Here is an 18985-nt window from a genome sequence, read left to right as displayed (position 1 = left end):
ACTATGACTGTCATTATAGTGGGTCACGTCTCTGTTACTATGACTGTCATTATAGTGGAGGATAGATCATCCTCTTATTTACGTCTCAGTCGGTGATTGGTTGATCTTGCCACTGTTTCGTTCTGCAACCATGTAGCTGTGTTGTCCTGTCTCTCTGTCTTCCAGACCTGGACTGTGTAACCATGTAGCTGCGTTGTCCTGTCTCTATGTCTTCCAGACCTGGACTGTGTAACCATGTAGCTGTGTTGTCCTGTCTCTATGTCTTCCAGACCTGGACTGTGTAACCATGTAGCTGTGTTGTCCTGTCTCTCTGTCTTCCAGACCTGGACTGTGTAACCATGTAGCTGTGTTGTCCTGTCTCTATGTCTTCCAGACCTGGACTGTGTAACCATGTAGCTGTGTTGTCGTGTCTCTATGTCTTCCAGACCTGGACTGTGTAACCATGTAGCTGTGTTGTCCTGTCTCTATGTCTTCCAGACCTGGACTGTGTAACCATGTAGCTGTGTTGTCCTGTCTCTCTGTCTTCCAGACCTGGACTGTGTAACCATGTAGCTGTGTTGTCCTGTCTCTATGTCTTCCAGACCTGGACTGTGTAACCATGTAGCTGTGTTGTCCTGTCTTTCTGTCTTCCAGACCTGGACTGTGTAACCATGTAGCTGTGTTGTCCTGTCTCTATGTCTTCCAGACCTGGACTGTGTAACCATGTAGCTGTGTTGTCCTGTCTCTATGTCTTCCAGACCTGGACTGTGTAACCATGTAGCTGTGTTGTCCTGTCTCTATGTCTTCCAGACCTGGACTGTGGTCCCCCCCTGCAGGTGAAGCATGCAGAGCTCCAGTTCTCCTCTACGTTGCCAGGCTCCATGGCGCTGTACGTGTGCCACCCAGGATACACCCCCATGCCCAGGGCCACCCAGAGCATCTGTGGGGGGCAGGGGGCCTGGAGCCAACCTCCTGTCTGCCAGGGTCTGTATGCAGTAATACACAACACGTTTGTGTGTGTGTGTGTGTGTGTGTGTGTGTGTGTGTGTGTGTGTGTGTGTGTGTGTGTGTGTGTGTGTGTGTGTGTGTGTGTGTGTGTGTGTGTGTAGTGTGTAGTGTGTAGTGTGTGTGTGTGTAGTGTTACGGGTCTTTCATTGGTCTTCACTGTAACTATTCATGGGGTTTGTAAACAACACACAGTCAGTCGTTGACTTAGTGTTCCCAGCAGAGAGCCAGACGCTAACGGATATTACATTGTCAGAGAAAGATAGAGGTTTAATTAGGACAGTTGATCTTCCCTGTGATAAAAATCAAGACTGTGTTGGTAGGTAGAGATACAGAAGACGGATGCTGAATTAAAACTAGAGGTCTATATTGGCATGTTTGGTTCACTGTACTCAAATGTTTGATTGATTGGTCACTTGTCCCAGAGATCAACGAGTGTTTGTCCCAGCCTTGTCTGAATGGAGGGACATGTCGGGACAGGGTGGCGACCTACCAGTGTGCATGTGACCAAGGCTTCAGTGGAAACCACTGCCAGACAGGTAGACTACACCTCTACTACACATCTACTACACCTCTACTACAGACATACTACACATCTACTACACCTCCACTACAGATATACTACAACTCTACTACATCTCTACTACAACTCTACTACACCACTACAGATATACTACACCTCTACTACAGATATACTACACATCTACTACACCACTACAGATATACTACAACTCTACTACATCTCTACTACAACTCTACTACACCACTACAGATATACTACACCTCTACTACATCTCTACTACAACTCTATTACATCTCTACTACACCTCTACTACACCTCTACTACAGATATACTACAACTCTACTACATCTCTACTACAACTCTACTACACCACTACAGATATACTACACCTCTACTACATCTCTACTACAACTCTATTACATCTCTACTACACCTCTACTACACCTCTACTACAGATATACTACAACTCTATTACATCTCTACTACAACTCTATTACATCTCTACTACACCTCTACTACACCTCTACTACAGATATACTACACATCTACTACACCTCTACTACAGATATACTACACATCTACTACAGATATACTACAACTCTACTACAGATATACTACATCTCTACTACACATCTATTACTCCTCTACTACACATCTACTACACCTCTACTACATCTCTACTACACCTCTATTACACCTCTACTACACCTCTACTACAGATATACTACATCTCTACTACACTACTACAGATATACTACAACTCTTTTACAACTATGCTACAATTATACTACAACTATACGACAACTCTACTACAGATATACTACACCTCTACTACAGATATACTACATCTCTACTACAGATATACTACATCTCTATTACACCACTACAGATATACTACACCTCTACTACAGATATACTACACCTCTACTACAGATATACTACATCTCTACTACAGATATACTACAACTCTACTACAGATATACTACACCTCTACTACAGATATACTACATCTCTACTACAGATATACTACATCTCTACTACAGATATACTACATCTCTACTACACCACTACAGATATACTACACCTCTACTACAGATATACTACACCTCTACTACAGATATACTACACCTCTACTACAGATATACTACATCTCTACTACAGATATACTACATCTCTACTACACCACTACAGATATACTACACCTCTACTACAGATATACTACATCTCTACTACACCACTACAGATATACTACACCTCTACTACAGATATACTACACCTCTACTACAGATATACTACATCTCTACTACAGATATACTACAACTCTACTACAGATATACTACACCTCTACTACACCTCTACTACAGATATACTACATCTCTACTACAGATATACTACATCTCTACTACAGATATACTACACCTCTATTACACCTCTACTACACCTCTACTACAGATATACTACACCTCTACTACAGATATACTACACCTCTATTACACCTCTACTACACCTCTACTACAGATATACTACATCTCTACTACACTACTACAGATATACTACAACTCTTTTACAACTATGCTACAATTATACTACAACTATACGACAACTCTACTACAGATATACTACACCTCTACTACAGATATACTACATCTCTACTACAGATATACTACATCTCTACTACACCACTACAGATATACTACACCTCTACTACAGATATACTACACCTCTACTACAGATATACTACATCTCTACTACAGATATACTACATCTCTACTACACCACTACAGATATACTACATCTCTACTACACCACTACAGATATACTACACCTCTACTACAGATATACTACACCTCTACTACAGATATACTACACCTCTCACACCTTGTTTTTACTGTAGACCTAAGCCATTAACCCATTGATATGATGTCATCTGTGTGTGTGTGTGTGTGTGTGTGTGTGTGTGTGTGTGTGTGTGTGTGTGTGTGTGTGTGTGTGTGTGTGTGTGTGTGTGTGTGTGTGTGTGTGTGTTAACGCCCCTACCAGATGTGGATGAGTGTGCGTCGGAGCCCTGTAAGCACGGAGGAACCTGTGAGGATCAGCCTGGATCCTACTACTGTCACTGCCAGCAGGGTTTCATGGGACGAGACTGTGAAATAGGTACAGGCAACATTCACTCACTTTTCTCATGTCGACCTATCCATTATAATCTAAAGCCTGAACTGTGCCTCCCCCCCCCCCCCGTGTCCATATCGACCTATCCATTATGATCTAAAGCCCGAACTGATCTGGGATCAGGTGCCCGCCCCCGGGTCCATATCGACCTATCCATTATGATCTAAAGCCCGAACTGATCTGGAATCAGGTGCCACCCCCCCCCCCGTGTCCATATCGACCTATCCATTATGATCTAAAGCCCGAACTGATCTGGGATCAGGTGCCCGCCCCCGGGTCCATATCGACCTATCCATTATGATCTAAAGCCCGAACTGATCTGGAATCAGGTGCCACCCCCCCCCCCCCCCCCCCGTGTCCATGTCGACCTATCCATTATGATCTAAAGCATGAACTGATCTGGGATCATCATTCATAATAACCCTTAAGTTAAACCCCAACTCTATTTTTGTTGTTGTTGTCGTCGACATGGCGTCGAGGGCCCTACGTACAGGTGAGCTGTAACCATAGTAACCCCGCCTGACTGGTTCTCCTGTGTGTGGAGACGTTGTGTCTCCAGAGCAGGACGGGTGTGAGTCCAGCCTCTGTCTGAACGGCGGCGTGTGTCGTGGCTACAGGCGAAACCACCTGTGTGTCTGTAAAGAAGGTTTCTTCGGGGATCGTTGTCAGTCGTGTGAGTAGAACTCAACCGTATCCTGTTTCCACACCCCTTTTTTTTCCCTCCAGAAGTGTGCCGCACTCGGTCGACCGTCGTGGATTTAAAAGGAACGGACGGACTGGTGTGAGGAATATGATGGAAACTCACGCCAGACAATCCAGCGCTTTTTAAATGCAATGGAATGGAATGACACTGGGACGCCACAACTGCCTCATCAGTCTGTTGTGATGAACAGAACAGAGCACATCCTGGTGATACCTGGTCTCTGTCTCCCCCTAGTGGACAATCCCTGTGTACTGCAGCCGTGTGGGAACAGAGGTCTCTGCCAGAGCAACAGGAGAGGGAACTACAGCTGTACTTGCAGAGTGGGTCACACAGGCAAGGACTGTGAGAGAGGTGAGTCTGAATCGCATTCGGTTCTATTCGCACACAGGCAAGGACCGTGAGAGAGGTGAGTCTGAATCGCATTCGGTTCTATTCGCACACAGGCAAGGACCGTGAGAGAGGTGAGTCTGAATCGCATTCGGTTCTATTCGCACACAGGCAAGGACCGTGAGAGAGGTGAGTCTGAATCGCATTCGGTTCTATTCGCACACAGGCAAGGACTGTGAGAGAGGTGAGTCTGAATCGCATTCGGTTCTATTCGCACACAGGCAAGGACTGTGAGAGAGGTGAGTCTGAATCGCATTCGGTTCTATTCGCACACAGGCAAGGACCGTGAGAGAGGTGAGTCTGAATCGCATTCGGTTCTATTCGCACACAGGCAAGGACCGTGAGAGAGGTGAGTCTGAATCGCATTCGGTTCTATTCGCACACAGGCAAGGACTGTGAGAGAGGTGAGTCTGAATCGCATTCGGTTCTATTCGCACACAGGCAAGGACTGTGAGAGAGGTGAGTCTGAATCGCATTCGGTTCTATTCGCACACAGGCAAGGACCGTGAGAGAGGTGAGTCTGAATCGCATTCGGTTCTATTCGCACACAGGCAAAGACTGTGAGAGAGGTGAGTCTGAATCGCATTCGGTTCTATTCGCACACAGGCAAGGACCGTGAGAGAGGTGAGTCTGAATCGCATTCGGTTCTATTCGCTATCTTTACGTGGTATAATTCAAGGGAACCCATCAATTTAACTTTGAATCGAATGAATCTATCGATGAATCAATCAATTACTAATTGAATTTCCTTATCCACTAAGAACCATGTTTTATACCTTATTGGCTGAGCTGCAGTAAGTTGTGGTGTTAATAACCGGCTCTTCTTAAACACTGTTCCCAGACCTGTTGCCTCCCTCTGGTCTGCATGTATTACGGGTGGAGGAGGATGAGGTGGAGCTGCACTGGGACCTGCCGGCCCCTTCCTCTCAGAGCCTGGTCAGTTTAATTTCAATTTCTTTAACCAGGAAGTCCCATTGAGGTCAAAATACCTGACCAAGAAGGACAGTCTGACATTTAAACACACAGATGATTCAAACAGTACAGTTCATTCACAGCACAGCGATCACATTCATGTCACATTCATATCCCATTCATATCACATTCAGATCCCATTCAGATCCCATTCATATCACATTCATGTCACATTCATATCCCATTCATATCATATGCATATCCCATTCATATCATATGCATATCACATTCATATCCCATTCATATCATATGCATATCACATTCATATCCCATTCATATCATATGCATATCCCATTCATATCACATTCATATCACATTCATATCACATTCATGTCACATTCATATCACATTCATATCACATTCATATCACATTCAGATCCCATTCATATCACATTCATATCACATTCAGATCCCATTCATATCCCATTCATATCATATGCATATCACATTCATATCCCATTCATATCACATTCAGATCCCATTCATATCACATTCATATCACATTCATATCCCATTCATATCACATTCATATCCCATTCATATCACATTCAGATCCCATTCATATCACATTCATATCACATTCAGATCCCATTCATATCACATTCATATCACATTCAGATCCCATTCATATCCCATTCATATCCCATTCATATCCCATTCATGTCACATTCATATCCCATTCATGTCACATTCATATCCCATTCATATCATATGCGTATCACATTCATATCCCATTCATATCACATTCAGATCCCATTCATATCACATTCATATCACATTCAGATCCCATTCATATCCCATTCATATCCCATTCATATCCCATTCATATCACATTCATATCCCATTCATATCACATTCATATCACATGCATATCACATTCATATCACATTCATATCCCATTCATATCCCATTCATATCACATTCATGTCACATTCATATCACTATCAACAGCATGTATTCATCCAGACCTGAAACAGATGTATCGCTCCTGCAGCAAGTCTGTCTATACATCTCAAATGTATATATATATATAGGGTTCTAGTCTAAAGTAGTGTACTATATAGGGAATAAGGTGCCATAGGGCTCTGGTCTAAAGTAGTGCACTATATAGTGAATAGGGCTCTAGTCTAAAGTAGTGCACTATATAGGGAATAGGGCTCTGGTCTAAAGTAGTGCACTATATAGGGAATAGGGCTCTGGTCTAAAGTAGTGTACTATATAGGGAATAGGGTGCCATAGGGCTCTGGTCTAAAGTAGTGCACTATATAGGGAATAGGGCTCTGGTCTAATGTAGTGCACTATATTGGGAATAGGGCTCTGGTCTAAAGTAGTGCACTATATATAGAATAGGGCTCTGGTCTAATGTAGTGCACTATATAGGGAATAGGGCTCTGGTCTAAAGTAGTGCACTATATATAGAATAGGGCTCTGGTCTAATGTAGTGCACTATATAGGGAATAGGGTGCCATAGGGCTCGAGTCTAAAGTAGTGTACTATATAGGGAAAAGGGTGCCATAGGGCTCTGGTCTAAAGTAGTGCACTATATAGGCTAATAGGGTGCCATTTGAGCCGGAGCCTGTAACCTTCAACACCTATAGTTCAGTGGCTTCGCTGTGACCTACGCCCCTCTGGGTCTCCCGGGCCGTGGCAGCGGAACCAGGAAGACCGACTTCCTGGACAAGAAGCAGTCCACCTATCAGCTGCAGGGCCTGGTGCCCGGCCTGCTATACAACATCTCTACGTTCTCAGTGAAACGAAACACCAACAGCAACGACATCAGCCAGCCAGCCATCGCTCTCATACGCACCCGTGAGTGGCGCACTGCTCTGTTCAGATGACGTTCGTTTGTTATGTGTGTCGATGAAACAAGGCTGTTTACACAGGCTCTGATATCGTTTTCCACTAGTTTGTTATTTTGACCACATCAGATCTTATTCAGCGTTGATCTGATTGGTCAAAAGACCAGTTTGTGGAAATAATAGCAGAATTGGGCTGCCTGTGTAAACACGCTCTGTATGTGCTAATTCATATCTGTGTGACTTACCAAAGTGTGTGTGTGTGGTTGTGTGTGTGTGTGTGTGTGTGTGTGTGCGTGTATGTGTGTGTGTGTGTGTGTGTTACAATTGACGTGTGTGTGTGTGTTTACAATTGACGTGTGTGTGTGCGCGCACGTGTGTGTGTGTGTGTGTGTGTGTGTGTGTGTGTGTGTGTGCACCTCTATGTATCCTCAAGTGTCCTTGTATCCAAAACCTTTGACATGTTTTTAATCCGTCCTGAGGTAATGTGATTTGTGGATTCAAATAAAGTATTTAAAATGTGTGTGTGTGTGTGTGTTTGTTAATTGACCTGTGCGTGTCTCTCTCTCTCTCTCTCTCTCTCTCTCTCTCTCTCTCTCTCTCTCTCTCTCTCTCTCTCTCTCTCTCTCTCTCTCTGTGTGTCAGGGCCGCGGCGGGTGGACCAGCTGCAGGTTGTCAACGTATCGTCCTCCCAGGTATGGCTGAGGTGGCTGCTGCAGGCTGCTCATCACGCAGCTGTCAGCCAGGTGCGCCTCTCCCTGGTCCCCTCAGACGACAGTGGATCTCGTACCGCCCTGGTCAACACCAGTACCACGGAGTACGCATTCAGGTATGGAACCGCCCTGGTCAACACCAGTACCACGGAGTATGCATTCAGGTATGGAACCCGGGACTCTCGTGGGGAAAGAAACAGCTGGACGTAAAGGAATCCCAATGAGACTCCCTCCTTCCTTCCTTCCTTCCTTCCTTCCTTCCTTCCTTCCTTCCTTCCTTCCTTCCTTCCTTCCTTCCTTCCTTCCTTCCTTCCTTCCTTCCTTCCTTCCTTCCTTCCTTCCTTCCTTCCTTCCTTCCTTCCTTCCTTCCTTCCTTCCTTCCTTCCTTCCTTCCTTCCTTCCTTCCTTCCTTCCTTCCTTCCTTCCTTCCTTCCCTCCCTCCCTCCCTCCCTCCCTCCCTCCCTCCCTCCTTCCTTCCTTCCTTCCTTCCTTCCTTCCCTCCCTCCCTCCTCTCTTACCTGGGCATCTCTTCAGAGTCCCAATGAGTATTTTCTCTACTTGAATTACTATCAGTGTGTCCTGAGGGTCACAGACTGCAATGCCAATTTTGACCACTTGGTGGCAGTGTATACCTGTTGTCATTTCCTCCAGCCATATCTATTTGTTTGTGTTTCTCTCCCCTTCAGCTCTCTGCTCCCTGGTCAGATGTACACGGTGGACGTTCTAACTCAGAGTGGTATCAGACCAGACGAGTCGCCGTCCACCAGTCACTCTGCTGGACCGCTGCAAATCTGGACACGTATGGCATCATGTTTCATACGTCAATCAATCAAATCAAATGTTATTTATAAAGCCCTTCGTACATCAGCTGATGTCTCAAAGTGCTGTACAGAAACCCAGCCTAAAACCCCCAAACAGCAAGCAATGCAGGTGTAGAAGCACGGCGGCTAGGAAAAACTCCCTAGAAAAGGCCAGAACCTAGGAAGAAACCTAGAGAGGAACCAGGCTCTGAGGGGTGGCCAGTCCTCTTCTGGCTGTGCCGGGTGGAGATTATATCACTGAGACTGACTACATCACTGAGACTACATTCTAGAGACTACATCACACCACAATAGCAAGCAATGCAGATGTAGAAGCTCAATGAACCTCAATAATACACTATGCATTTGTTAAGCGTCTGGAAAAATCCCCATAGTCCTAGTCCACCAAACAAATCAAATAACCTGGAGACGAGACACCTTAACATGGCCGCTCAAATTAGAAAACTGCTGTAGTCTGTACAGAGAGTTAAACTATAGACTGTACAGAGAGTTAAACTATAGACTGTATAGAGAGTTAAACTATAGACTGACTCTATAGAGAGTTAAACTATAGACTGTATAGAGAGTTAAACTATAGACTGACTCTATAGAGTTAAACTATAGACTGTATAGAGAGTTAAACTATAGACTGTATAGTTTAACGGGGTGGCAGGGTAGCCTAGTGGTTAGAGCGTTGGACTAGTAAAGGTTGCAAGTTCAAACCCCTGAGTTGACAAGGTACAAATCTGTCATTCTGCCCCTGAACAGGCAGTTAACCCACTGTTCCTAGACCGTCATCGAAAATAAGAATTTGTTCTTAACTGACTTGACTAGTTAAATAAAGGTCAAATTATTTATTTATTTTTAAAACAGAGAGTTAAACTATAGACTGTATAGAGAGTTAAACTATAGACTGTACAGAGAATTAAACTATAGACTGTACAGAGAGTTAAACTATAGACTGCATACCCTCTCTGTGCTGGTGTAACATAGTTAGAAATGCATCCCTTGTTTATTGTGAGTTTCTCCTCAATTTATCCCATCCTGAATTGAATCTATCCTGAATTTATCCCATCCTGAAAACTTTGACCATCTCAAATCAAGTATAACTGATTAATTAAGAAAATGTGATGAGTAAACTATGGTTATTGAGTACTGTTCTGTTCTGTTCTGGCTATCCTGATGACATTGACCACCCCCCCCCCCTTCCCCGTAGGGCCCCTCCCCCCTCAGAACCTGTCTTTGGCACATGTGACCTCCAACTCTGCCCTGGTGACGTGGGACCACCATCCCAGGAACCTGCCAGACGGCTTCGTGGTCAATGTGACACGAGGCCTGAGCACCCGGAGTCGCTTCCTACCCAATGGGAAGTTAGAGACGTATAACCTGAGAGAGCTTTCTCCGGGACAGCACTACCACCTAGCTCTCATGGCTGTTAGGAACACGGGACAGGAACAGATTCACAGCGTACCACAGCACCTGGCCTTCACCACATGTGAGTGTTCTGTTCGCACTATAACCATTTCTATAGGACTGAGATTTCACATTGTGATTACTCTGGGGGACACACCAGAATGAGACAGGAATCAACTCAAAAACTTTTACGATCTGGGACTGTCTTTTTTGTCTGTTTCAGTCCTCTGGACTAGAAAGCCCTCTGAGTCTGGTTCCTCTCTAGGTTTCTTCCTAGGTTCCTGACTTCTAGGGAGTTTTTCCTAGCCACTGTGCTTCTGCTTGGTCTTTGTGGTTGTAGGCTGGGTATCTGTAAAGCTCTTTGTGGTTTTAGGCTGGGTATCTGTAAAGCTCTCTGGGGTTTTAGGCTGGGTATCTGTAAAGCTCTTTGGGGTTTTAGGCTGGGTAACTGTAAAGCTCTTTGGGGTTTTAGGCTGGTATCTGTAAAGCTCTTTGTGGCTTTAGGCTGGGTATCTGTAAAGCTCTTTGTGGTTTTCAGCTGGGTATCTGTAAAGCTCTTTGTGGTTTTAGGCTGGGTATCTGTAAAGCTCTCTGGGGTTTTAGGCTGGGTATCTGTAAATCTCTCTGGGGTTTTAGGCTGGGTATCTGTAAAGCACTTTGTGGTTTTAGGCTGGGTATCTGTAAAGCTCTCTGTGGTTTTAGGCTGTGTATCTGTAAAGCTCTTTGTGGTTTTGGGCTGGGTATCTGTAAAGCTCTTTGTGGTTTTAGGCTGGGTATCTGTAAAGCACTTTGTGGTTTTAGGCTGGGTATCTGTAAAGCACTTTGGGGTTTTAGGCTGGGTATCTGTAAAGCACTTTGTGGTTTTAGGCTGGGTATCTGTAAAGCACTTTGGGGTTTTAGGCTGGGTATCTGTAAAGCACTTTGTGGTTTTAGGCTGGGTATCTGTAAAGCTCTTTGGGGTTTTAGGCTGGGTATCTGTAAAGCTCTTTGGGGTTTTAGTCTGGGTATCTGTAAAGCTCTTTGTGGTTTTAGGCTGGGTATCTGTAAAGCACTTTGTGGTTTTAGGCTGGGTATCTGTAAAGCACTTTGGGGTTTTAGGCTGGGTATCTGTAAAGCACTTTGTGGTTTTAGGCTGGGTATCTGTAAAGCTCTTTGGGGTTTTAGGCTGGGTATCTGTAAAGCTCTTTGGGGTTTTAGGCTGGGTATCTGTAAAGCTCTTTGGGGTTTTAGGCTGGGTATCTGTAAAGCTCTTTGGGGTTTTAGGCTGGGTATCTGTAAAGCTCTTTGTGGTTTTAGGCTGGGTATCGGTAAAGCACTTTGTGGTTTTAGGCTGGGTATCTGTAAAGCTCTTTGGGGTTTTAGGCTGGGTATCTGTAAAGCTCTTTGGGGTTTTAGGCTGGGTATCTGTAAAGCTCTTTGGGGTTTTAGGCTGGGTATCTGTAAAGCTCTCTGGGGTTTTAGGCTGGGTATCTGTAAAGCTCTTTGGGGTTTTGGGCTGGGTATCTGTAAAGCTCTTTGGGGTTTTAAGCTGGGTATCTGTAAAGCTCTTTGTGGTTTTAGGCTGGGTATCTGTAAAGCTCTCTGGGGTTTTAGGCTGGGTATCTGTAAATCTCTCTGGGGTTTTAGGCTGGGTATCTGTAAAGCACTTTGTGGTTTTAGGCTGGGTATCTGTAAAGCTCTCTGTGGTTTTAGGCTGGGTATCTGTAAAGCTCTTTGTGGTTTTGGGCTGGGTATCTGTAAAGCTCTTTGTGGTTTTAGGCTGGGTATCTGTAAAGCACTTTGTGGTTTTAGGCTGGGTATCTGTAAAGCACTTTGGGGTTTTAGGCTGGGTATCTGTAAAGCACTTTGTGGTTTTACACTGGGTATCTGTAAAGCACTTTGGGGTTTTAGGCTGGGTATCTGTAAAGCTCTTTGGGGTTTTAGGCTGGGTATCTGTAAAGCACTTTGTGGTTTTAGGCTGGGTATCTGTAAAGCTCTTTGGGGTTTTAGGCTGGGTATCTGTAAAGCACTTTGTGGTTTTAGGCTGGGTATCTGTAAAGCTCTTTGGGGTTTTAGGCTGGGTATCTGTAAAGCTCTTTGGGGTTTTAGGCTGGGTATCTGTAAAGCTCTTTGTGGTTTTAGGCTGGGTATCTGTAAAGCACTTTGTGGTTTTAGGCTGGGTATCTGTAAAGCACTTTGGGGTTTTAGGCTGGGTATCTGTAAAGCACTTTGTGGTTTTAGGCTGGGTATCTGTAAAGCTCTTTGGGGTTTTAGGCTGGGTATCTGTAAAGCTCTTTGGGGTTTTAGGCTGGGTATCTGTAAAGCTCTTTGGGGTTTTAGGCTGGGTATCTGTAAAGCTCTTTGGGGTTTTAGGCTGGGTATCTGTAAAGCTCTTTGGGGTTTTAGGCTGGGTATCTGTAAAGCAATTTGTGGTTTTAGGCTGGGTATCTGTAAAGCTCTTTGGGGTTTTAGGCTGGGTATCTGTAAAGCTCTTTGGGGTTTTAGGCTGGTATCTGTAAAGCTCTTTGTGACAACTGCTGATATAAAAAAAGGGGCTTTATAAAAATATATTTGATTAAATTGATTTCTCTATTATCTATGATCATGATCAATGAACTTTACCTTGGGCTCTCACAAATAACAACAACAACTGTAATCCATCTTTTTCTCTTTGTTCTGTTTCCTCTGAATCACCAGTATCGATGGAGGAACGATGGGGAGGGAGGACGAGGGGGAGACCGTCTGTCGTGGGCCAGGGAACCCCTGTGAGTCATACGCTAGCCCCGTCTGAACCTCAGGACCTAGGGGTGGCTGGAGAGAGAGAGCTCTCTGAAGAGATGCCCAGGTAAGAGGAGGGAGGGAGGGAGACTCACTCAGGACCTAGGGGTGACTGGGGAGATAGAGCACTCTGAAGAGATGCCCGGGAGGGAGGGAGGGAGGGACTCACTCAGGACCTAGGGGTGACTGGGGAGATAGAGCACTCTGAAGAGATGCCCGGGAGGGAAGGAGGGACTCACTCAGGACCTGGGGGTGACTGGGGAGATAGAGCACTCTGAAGAGATGCCCAGGAGGGAGGGAGGGACTCACTCAGGACCTGGGGGTGACTGGGGAGATAGAGCACTCTGAAGAGATGTCCGGGAGGGAGGGAGGGACTCACTCAGGACCTGGGGGTGACTGGGGAGATAGAGCACTCTGAAGAGATGCTCGGGAGGGAGGGAAGGAGGGACTCACTCAGGACCTGGGGGTGACTGGGGAGATAGAGCACTCTGAAGAGATGCCCGGGAGGGAGGGAGGGACTCACTCAGGACCTGGGGGTGACTGGGGAGATAGAGCACTCTGAAGAGATGTCCGGGAGGGAGGGAGGGACTCACTCAGGACCTGGGGGTGACTGGGGAGATAGAGCACTCTGAAGAGATGCCCGGGAGGGAGGGAGGGAGGGACTCACTCAGGACCTGGGGGTGACTGGGGAGATAGAGCACTCTGAAGAGATGCCCGGGAGGGAGGGAGGGAGGGACTCACTCAGGACCTGGGGGTGACTGGGGAGATAGAGCACTCTGAAGAGATGTCCGGGTAGGCCACCAACCAGCATTGGGCTGGTTGTATAGTGGGTTGGGTAAATGTTTTACAAGCCCTGTACTGCGGTGTTGGTTTTTGTCTCAAACTATCACTAAGAATAAGACACTAGAGAGCAGTGTTTCACACTTATTGCAGAAATATATTGGAATGCTGAGTTGAAACCTACCTATTTAGTGTTAAAAGAGACAATTCAAGGTTAATTATCTCAGGCTCTATTTGTCTGTCTGTCTCAGGCTCGATTTGTCTGTCTGTCTCAGGCTCTATTTGTCTGTCTGTTTCAGTCTGTCTGTCAGTCTCTGTAAAAGTGCTTACCATCATTTTGTTTGTTTGTTTTCTTCTAGATACACAGAGCTGATTGATGGTAGAGGGAAGATAACAGCTAAGTTCAGAAAGGCCATCAGACACCGCACTAGTAAGTGTTGTTATAACCAGCCAGGTGACACTAGTAAGTGTTGTTATAACCAGGTATAACCAGCCAGGTGGCACTAGTAAGTGCTGTTATAACCAGCCAGGTGACACTAGTAAGTGTTGTTATAACCAGGTATAACCAGCCAGGTGGCACTAGTAAGTGTTGTTATAACCAGGTATAACCAGCCAGGTGGCACTAGTAAGTGTTGTTATAACCAGGTATAACCAGCCAGGTGACACTAGTAAGTGTTGTTATAACCAGGTATAACCAGGTTTAACCAGGTATAACCAGCCAGGTGACACTAGTAAGTGCTGTTATAACCAGGTATAACCAGCCAGGTGACACTAGTAAGTGTTGTTATAACCAGGTATAACCAGCCAGGTGGCACTAGTAAGTGTTATAACCAGGTATAACCAGGTATAACCAGCCAGGTGACACTAGTAAGTGTTGTTATAACCAGGTATAACCAGGTATAACCAGGTATAACCAGCCAGGTGGCACTAGTAAGTGTTGTTATAATGAGGTTTAACCAGGTTTAACCAGGTATAACCAGCCAGGTGACACTAGTAAGTGTTGTTATAACCAGCCAGGTGACACTAGTAAGTGTCGTTATAACCAGGTATAACCAGCCAGGTGAGACTAGTAAGTGTTGTTATAACCAGGTATAACCAGCCAGGTGACACTAGTAAGTGTTGTTATAACCAGGTATAACCAGCCAGGTGGCACTAGTAAGTGCTGTTATAACCAGGTATAACCAGCCAGGTGACACTAGTAAGTGTTGTTATAACCTGGTATAACCAGCCAGGTGGCACTAGTAAGTGTTGTTATAACCAGGTATAACCAGGTATAACCAGCCAGGTGGCACTAGTAAGTGTTGTTATAACCAGGTATAACCAGCCAGGTGACACTAGTAAGTGTTGTTATAACTAGGTATAACCAGGTATAACCAGCCATGTGACTCTAGTAAGTGTTGTTATAACCAGGTATTACCAGCCAGGTGACACTAGTAAGTGGTATAACCAGCCAGGTGACACTAGTAAGTGTTGTTATAACCAGGTATAACCAGGTATAACCAGCCAGATGGCACTAGTAAGTGTTGTTATAACCAGGTATAACCAGCCAGGTGACACTAGTAAGTGTTATTATAACCAGGTATAACCAGGTATTACCACCCAGGTGACACTAGTAAGTGTTGTTATAACCAGGTATAACCAGGTATAACCAGCCAGGTGGCACTAGTAAGTGTTGTTATAACCAGGTATAACCAGCCAGGTGGCACTAGTAAGTGTTGTTATAACCAGGTATAACCAGCCAGGTGACACTAGTAAGTGTTGTTATAACCAGGTATAACCAGCCAGGTGACACTAGTAAGTGTTGTTATAACCAGCCAGGTGACACTAGTAAGTGTTGTTATAACCAGGTATAACCAGCTATAACCAGCCAGGTGTCACTAGTAAGTGCTGGTATAACCAGCCAGGTGGCGCTAGTAAGTGTTGTTATAACCAGGTATAACCAGCCAGGTGACACTAGTAAGTGTTGTTATAACCAGCCAGGTGACACTAGTAAGTGTTGTTATAACCAGGTATAACCAGCTATAACCAGCCAGGTGACACTAGTAAGTGCTGGTATAACCAGCCAGGTGACACTAGTAAGTGTTGTTATAACCAGGTATAACCAGCTATAACCAGCCAGGTGACACTAGTAAGTGCTGTTATAACCAGGTATAACCAGCCAGGTGACACTAGTAAGTGTTGTTATAACGAGGTATAACCAGCCAGGTGACACTAGTAAGTGTTGTTATAACTAGGTATAAACAGGTATAACCAGCCAGGTGACACTAGTAAGTGTTATTATAACCAGGTATAACCAGGTATTACCAGCCAGGTGACACTAGTAAGTGTTGTTATAACCAGGTATAACCAGCCAGGTGGCACTAGTAAGTGTTGTTATAACCAGGTATAACCAGGTATAACCAGGTATAACCAGCCAGGTGACACTAGTAAGTGTTGTTATAACCAGGTATAACCAGCCAGATGGCACTAGTAAGTGTTGTTATAACCAGGTATAACCAGCCAGGTGACACTAGTAAGTGTTATTATAACCAGGTATAACCAGGTATTACCACCCAGGTGACACTAGTAAGTGTTGTTATAACCAGGTATAACCAGCCAGGTGGCACTAGTAAGTGTTGTTATAACCAGGTATAACCAGCCAGGTGACACTAGTAAGTGTTGTTATAACCAGGTATAACCAGCCAGGTGACACTAGTAAGTGTTGTTATAACCAGCCAGGTGACACTAGTAAGTGTTGTTATAACCAGGTATAACCAGCTATAACCAGCCAGGTGACACTAGTAAGTGCTGGTATAACCAGCCAGGTGGCACTAGTAAGTGTTGTTATAACCAGGTATAACCAGCCAGGTGACACTAGTAAGTGTTGTTATAACCAGCCAGGTGACACTAGTAAGTGTTGTTATAACCAGGTATAACCAGCTATAACCAGCCAGGTGACACTAGTAAGTGCTGGTATAACCAGCCAGGTGACACTAGTAAGTGTTGTTATAACCAGGTATAACCAGCTATAACCAGCCAGGTGACACTAGTAAGTGCTGTTATAACCAGGTATAACCAGCCAGGTGACACTAGTAAGTGTTGTTATAACGAGGTATAACCAGCCAGGTGACACTAGTAAGTGTTGTTATAACTAGGTATAAACAGGTATAACCAGCCAGGTGACACTAGTAAGTGTTATTATAACCAGGTATAACCAGGTATTACCAGCCAGGTGACACTAGTAAGTGTTGTTATAACCAGGTATAACCAGCCAGGTGGCACTAGTAAGTGTTGTTATAACCAGGTATAACCAGGTATAACCAGGTATAACCAGCCAGGTGACACTAGTAAGTGTTGTTATAACCAGGTATAACCAGCCAGATGGCACTAGTAAGTGTTGTTATAACCAGGTATAACCAGCCAGGTGACACTAGTAAGTGTTATTATAACCAGGTATAACCAGGTATTACCACCCAGGTGACACTAGTAAGTGTTGTTATAACCAGGTATAACCAGGTATAACCAGCCAGGTGGCACTAGTAAGTGTTGTTATAACCAGGTATAACCAGCCAGGTGGCACTAGTAAGTGTTGTTATAACCAGGTATAACCAGCCAGGTGAGACTAGTAAGTGTTGTTATAACCAGGTATAACCAGCCAGGTGACACTAGTAAGTGTTGTTATAACCAGCCAGGTGACACTAGTAAGCGTTGTTATAACCAGGTATAACCAGCTATAACCAGCCAGGTGACACTAGTAAGTGCTGGTATAACCAGCCAGGTGGCACTAGTAAGTGTTGTTATAACCAGGTATAACCAGCCAGGTGACACTAGTAAGTGTTATTATAACCAGGTATAACCAGGTATAACCAGACAGGTGACACTAGTAAGTCAAATCAAATCAAATCAAATTTATTTATATAGCCCTTCGTACATCAGCTGATATCTCAAAGTGCTGTACAGAAACCCAGCCTAAAACCCCAAACAGCAAGCAATGCAGGTGTAGAAGCACGGTGGCTAGGAAAAACTCCCTAGAAAGGCCAGTGTTGTTATAACCAGGTATGACCAGGTATAACCAGCCAGGTGACACTAGTAAGTGCTGTTATAACCAGGTATGACCAGGTATAACCAGCCAGGTGACACTAGTAAGTGTTGTTATAACCAGGTATGACCAGGTATAACCAGCCAGGTGGCACTAGTAAGTGTTGTTATAACCAGGTATAACCAGCCAGGTGGCACTAGTAAGTGTTGTTATAACCAGGTATAACCAGCCAGGTGACACTAGTAAGTGTTGTTATAACCAGGTATAACCAGCCAGGTGACACTAGTAAGTGTTGTTATAACCAGCCAGGTGACACTAGTAAGTGTTGTTATAACCAGGTATAACCAGCTATAACCAGCCAGGTGTCACTAGTAAGTGCTGGTATAACCAGCCAGGTGGCGCTAGTAAGTGTTGTTATAACCAGGTATAACCAGCCAGGTGACACTAGTAAGTGTTGTTATAACCAGCCAGGTGACACTAGTAAGTGTTGTTATAACCAGGTATAACCAGCTATAACCAGCCAGGTGACACTAGTAAGTGCTGGTATAACCAGCCAGGTGACACTAGTAAGTGTTGTTATAACCAGGTATAACCAGCTATAACCAGCCAGGTGACACTAGTAAGTGCTGTTATAACCAGGTATAACCAGCCAGGTGACACTAGTAAGTGTTGTTATAACGAGGTATAACCAGCCAGGTGACACTAGTAAGTGTTGTTATAACTAGGTATAAACAGGTATAACCAGCCAGGTGACACTAGTAAGTGTTATTATAACCAGGTATAACCAGGTATTACCAGCCAGGTGACACTAGTAAGTGTTGTTATAACCAGGTATAACCAGCCAGGTGGCACTAGTAAGTGTTGTTATAACCAGGTATAACCAGGTATAACCAGGTATAACCAGCCAGGTGACACTAGTAAGTGTTGTTATAACCAGGTATAACCAGCCAGATGGCACTAGTAAGTGTTG

At 44.7% G+C, this 18985-nt stretch overlaps 1 protein-coding gene across 1 annotated transcript in view; it reads left to right on the top strand.

Annotated features, from left to right (window-relative positions):
- Positions 1–18985, top strand: part of LOC109885878 (sushi, nidogen and EGF-like domain-containing protein 1) — an 88963-nt gene that overhangs the window by 52356 nt on the left and 17622 nt on the right. Inside the window, exons 16-27 of the mRNA XM_031822209.1 lie at positions 790–963; positions 1410–1523; positions 3548–3661; positions 4236–4349; positions 4614–4730; positions 5608–5702; positions 7337–7547; positions 8180–8363; positions 8934–9046; positions 10264–10542; positions 13137–13284; positions 14357–14427. Coding sequence (XP_031678069.1) covers positions 790–963; positions 1410–1523; positions 3548–3661; positions 4236–4349; positions 4614–4730; positions 5608–5702; positions 7337–7547; positions 8180–8363; positions 8934–9046; positions 10264–10542; positions 13137–13284; positions 14357–14427 — 1734 coding nt within the window. The remainder of the gene's footprint in view (positions 1–789; positions 964–1409; positions 1524–3547; positions 3662–4235; positions 4350–4613; positions 4731–5607; positions 5703–7336; positions 7548–8179; positions 8364–8933; positions 9047–10263; positions 10543–13136; positions 13285–14356; positions 14428–18985) is intronic.

This window comes from Oncorhynchus kisutch, linkage group LG4, assembly GCF_002021735.2.
Source record: "Oncorhynchus kisutch isolate 150728-3 linkage group LG4, Okis_V2, whole genome shotgun sequence".
Lineage (NCBI taxonomy): Eukaryota > Metazoa > Chordata > Actinopteri > Salmoniformes > Salmonidae > Oncorhynchus > Oncorhynchus kisutch.
This window is presented reverse-complemented; position numbering and strand designations above follow the sequence as displayed.